This window comes from Argopecten irradians, chromosome 6, assembly GCF_041381155.1.
Source record: "Argopecten irradians isolate NY chromosome 6, Ai_NY, whole genome shotgun sequence".
NCBI classification, from domain to species: domain Eukaryota; kingdom Metazoa; phylum Mollusca; class Bivalvia; order Pectinida; family Pectinidae; genus Argopecten; species Argopecten irradians.
The window spans coordinates 29,673,945-29,676,879 of record NC_091139.1 but is presented as its reverse complement, the minus strand read 5'-3'; the positions used below and the strand labels follow the sequence as shown (position 1 = coordinate 29,676,879).

At 34.9% G+C, this 2,935-nt stretch overlaps 1 protein-coding gene across 1 annotated transcript; it reads right to left on the bottom strand.

Annotated features, from left to right (window-relative positions):
- Nucleotides 1-357: 357 nt before the first annotated feature.
- Nucleotides 358-2,598, bottom strand: LOC138326331 (beta-1,3-galactosyltransferase 1-like). The gene has a single exon (XM_069272450.1). It carries the CDS (start codon nt 2,421-2,423, stop codon nt 933-935), a length of 1,491 nt encoding a protein of 496 aa, XP_069128551.1. The 5' UTR covers nt 2,424-2,598; the 3' UTR covers nt 358-932.
- Nucleotides 2,599-2,935: the final 337 nt, after the last annotated feature.

Sequence of the window (2,935 nt, the reverse complement as noted above, 5' to 3'; positions counted from 1 at the left end):
CAGTAAAATAGTTTGCCCAATACTGAAAATGTCGCTAACTTGATCATAGGTTTTCTGAAATTTCCTATGTTTTGGTTTCATTATTTTAATGAATTACCCATTATTAATGGTTATATTTACAAAGACACTTTGTACTTTCTACACCAGGAATTTATAGTGGAGTTTACTAAATGTTTAAAATCTTTCCTCAAAACGGAAAATTTCGTGTTACAGTCATGGCGACTGTGCTCTTTTACTGACCATGATAGCCTAGATTTTAGTTATAGAACACAATATCTAAATATTATTCAGCTGATTTAATAACATATTACAAATTTTTAACACTGTAGTCTATAAAAACGCATTTAATGTGTTGGACTTCATCGTACCCATATATAGATAATAAATGGTTACTCTGGAAACTGCAGCTGTATTTTGGTAAGCGTTAAGAAAAAGAAAGTTGTGAGTGACCTTTTTTCTGTCCTAAGCCAAACAAACTGCTTATATTTCCAGACAGAGGTAATTAATCGAATTGGTGCATTTGCTAAAATTAAAAATTAAGAATACATTAAAGATATACACAGTTTGTGCATTCATATGTGTTGTAGGGATCCTTGTATGAAAACTGCAATACACCCTCAGTTCGCTATAACTTTATTGTCCGAAATTACAATTTCACATATTTATTGATGAGAGGCTTAATTTCGCGAAAGGCTCTAAAGGAGCAACATTGTAGGAAAAATCAAACAGCGTCAAAAAACTCTTATTTTGATGAAAACTTCAGTAAAGGCGAAATGAAACGAAAGATGATATCCGTAAAGGCGATTATTTTCGCGGGACGAAAATTTCTTCTTGTGATCTCAATATTACGAAAAAATATAAATATATCACACTTACGACATTATATACCTTATAACCGCCTTTACTCACAGAGGTATGTAAACAATGACTAATTATTGTTCTACCTGTCTGATTTTCATTAGACTTATCATACGATCTATATCAGATTTGACATTATTTAAGCGAATACTAATATAATCACAGAATATAGACTTGTCCTCATCCTTGTCGAGTATACTTAAATGACAATCCCACGCTCTCTGTAACTCCGCTCTATCATAGTAATGGTGGGAGGCGATAAGCGTTTTAAATGCTTCTGAATTAGTAAAAATTCTCTTAGAAGGAACAAATAAATTATTTGTTGGTTCTATTCCTGTCTTTGAAGCTAAGATCCCGAAATACACATCTTCAAATTTAAACAGTTTTGTATACCTAGCTGCTATCACAAATGTTCTTACGGTAGGCATGGACATAATTACGAATCCTCCAAGTATATATCTGGGAAAGTTTCTAAATGGGAATTCTGATTTTGTTACGTACCATTGAGAATTCACGTCCCGAATGGGCAAGTTGTTTAGCAAAATGTGTCCATTGTAGATATATGTTGAATTCCGTACATTTGGTTGGTCCAGGAAAGCCAGCAGTAAGTCAGGTGCGACATACACATCGTCATCAATTGGTACCACATACTGTACACGTGAGCAGCGGTCCACTGCCCAATTCAACGAGTTGATGGTCTTCCAATTAAATTTAGAACAATCGTCATTATAATTCACGAGGAGTATGTCGTTAAATATTTCTGATTCTTCTTGTAGTTTTTTGAAAACTTTTATGTCGTTGTCCGGAATACAAAACGAAAAAATGGTTCGTATAGAGGGAAAACGTTTCTTGTTGGCCCAGGTTTCACGAATGATGACCCGCAGAACATTATTTTCTGGACTACTTTTAACAATTATCAACACTTTGGGAATATCAAGCTGGTCACATGTTTGATCAGGGCTAATGATATATTTATCGTCGAATAAATTCACTGGCTTTCTATCGGCGTACCCTTTAACTTCATATTGCTTTACAATTTTCGTCATGTTGAAACTCATGGGATATTTATCCGGTCTATATTTCTCCAATTCTGGTGGCTGAGCATCTAGTGTCATGTTTTTACGCAGCTGATCTACCTTATTCGAACCTACACTGTCCTGTTGATGACCTCCTGGATTTACCGGAATATTTGGTTCTGGAGCCCCATGTTGTTGTACGCGAACGTCCCTTTGTGGAGCTCCTGGGTTTTTAAGAACCTGCCGATTGATATCTCGTTTCATACGTTGTTCTCCGGATTTTGAATTTGACTTAACAAGACGACGTATCTGCTGGTTTGGTTGTTTTCCACCGAAAAAGTATTCCTTTTGATTTTGTTCTAATAACTCTCTGAATCTCATTTGATAATTAATCTTATCCGTGTACCTGGTAGACAGGACAACTATTAGAAATACTGTGAACACTGCCGCCATTGTAAAGATCTTGGGGTGATTCCAAACCACCGTTATGGCCCTCAGGAAGTGTTTAGGCCTCCGCATGGCTTCTGATCTGCTCGAAATAATATACATCAGAGTGTGAATATAAACATTTTTTAGTATCCTTAGTTTTTCTGACAACTGAAACACACATAATTTTCCATTTCATACCCACAGATGCTTCATCCCATCAAATACACACCTGTGTTGTTATCGTACCGTATAACTAGTCATGCAGTACCAACAACCAGTGACAGGCTAGGCGTATAATCCAAGTGTTTATCGAAAATTTTATCAATAAAATAGCTACTTGTAAACTAAAGATGCTATTAAAACGTCAGGGTTGAATTCTAGTTAAGGTTTCCTTATATAAGATATGAAAACTATTGAAAAAATGTTTATGTTTGCATACGGGATAATGGAAAATTTACATTATAAAGAGATATATGAGCCAGAGGAAATGTGTTTGTGTATGAAGGCTATAGAAATTGTACTTGCCGGTTGGTATACTTTTGTAAAATACTCAACAAAACATGATTTTAAAGCAACCTTTTAGAGAGAATGTCATGATCCTTTATATATTAACATGAAAATGAAAACAATCA

Excerpts from the sequence above, each read along its gene's own strand:
- LOC138326331 (XM_069272450.1), bottom strand. The coding sequence starts at position 2,423 with ATGTATATTATTTCGAGCAGATCAGAAGCCATGCGGAGGCCTAAACAC.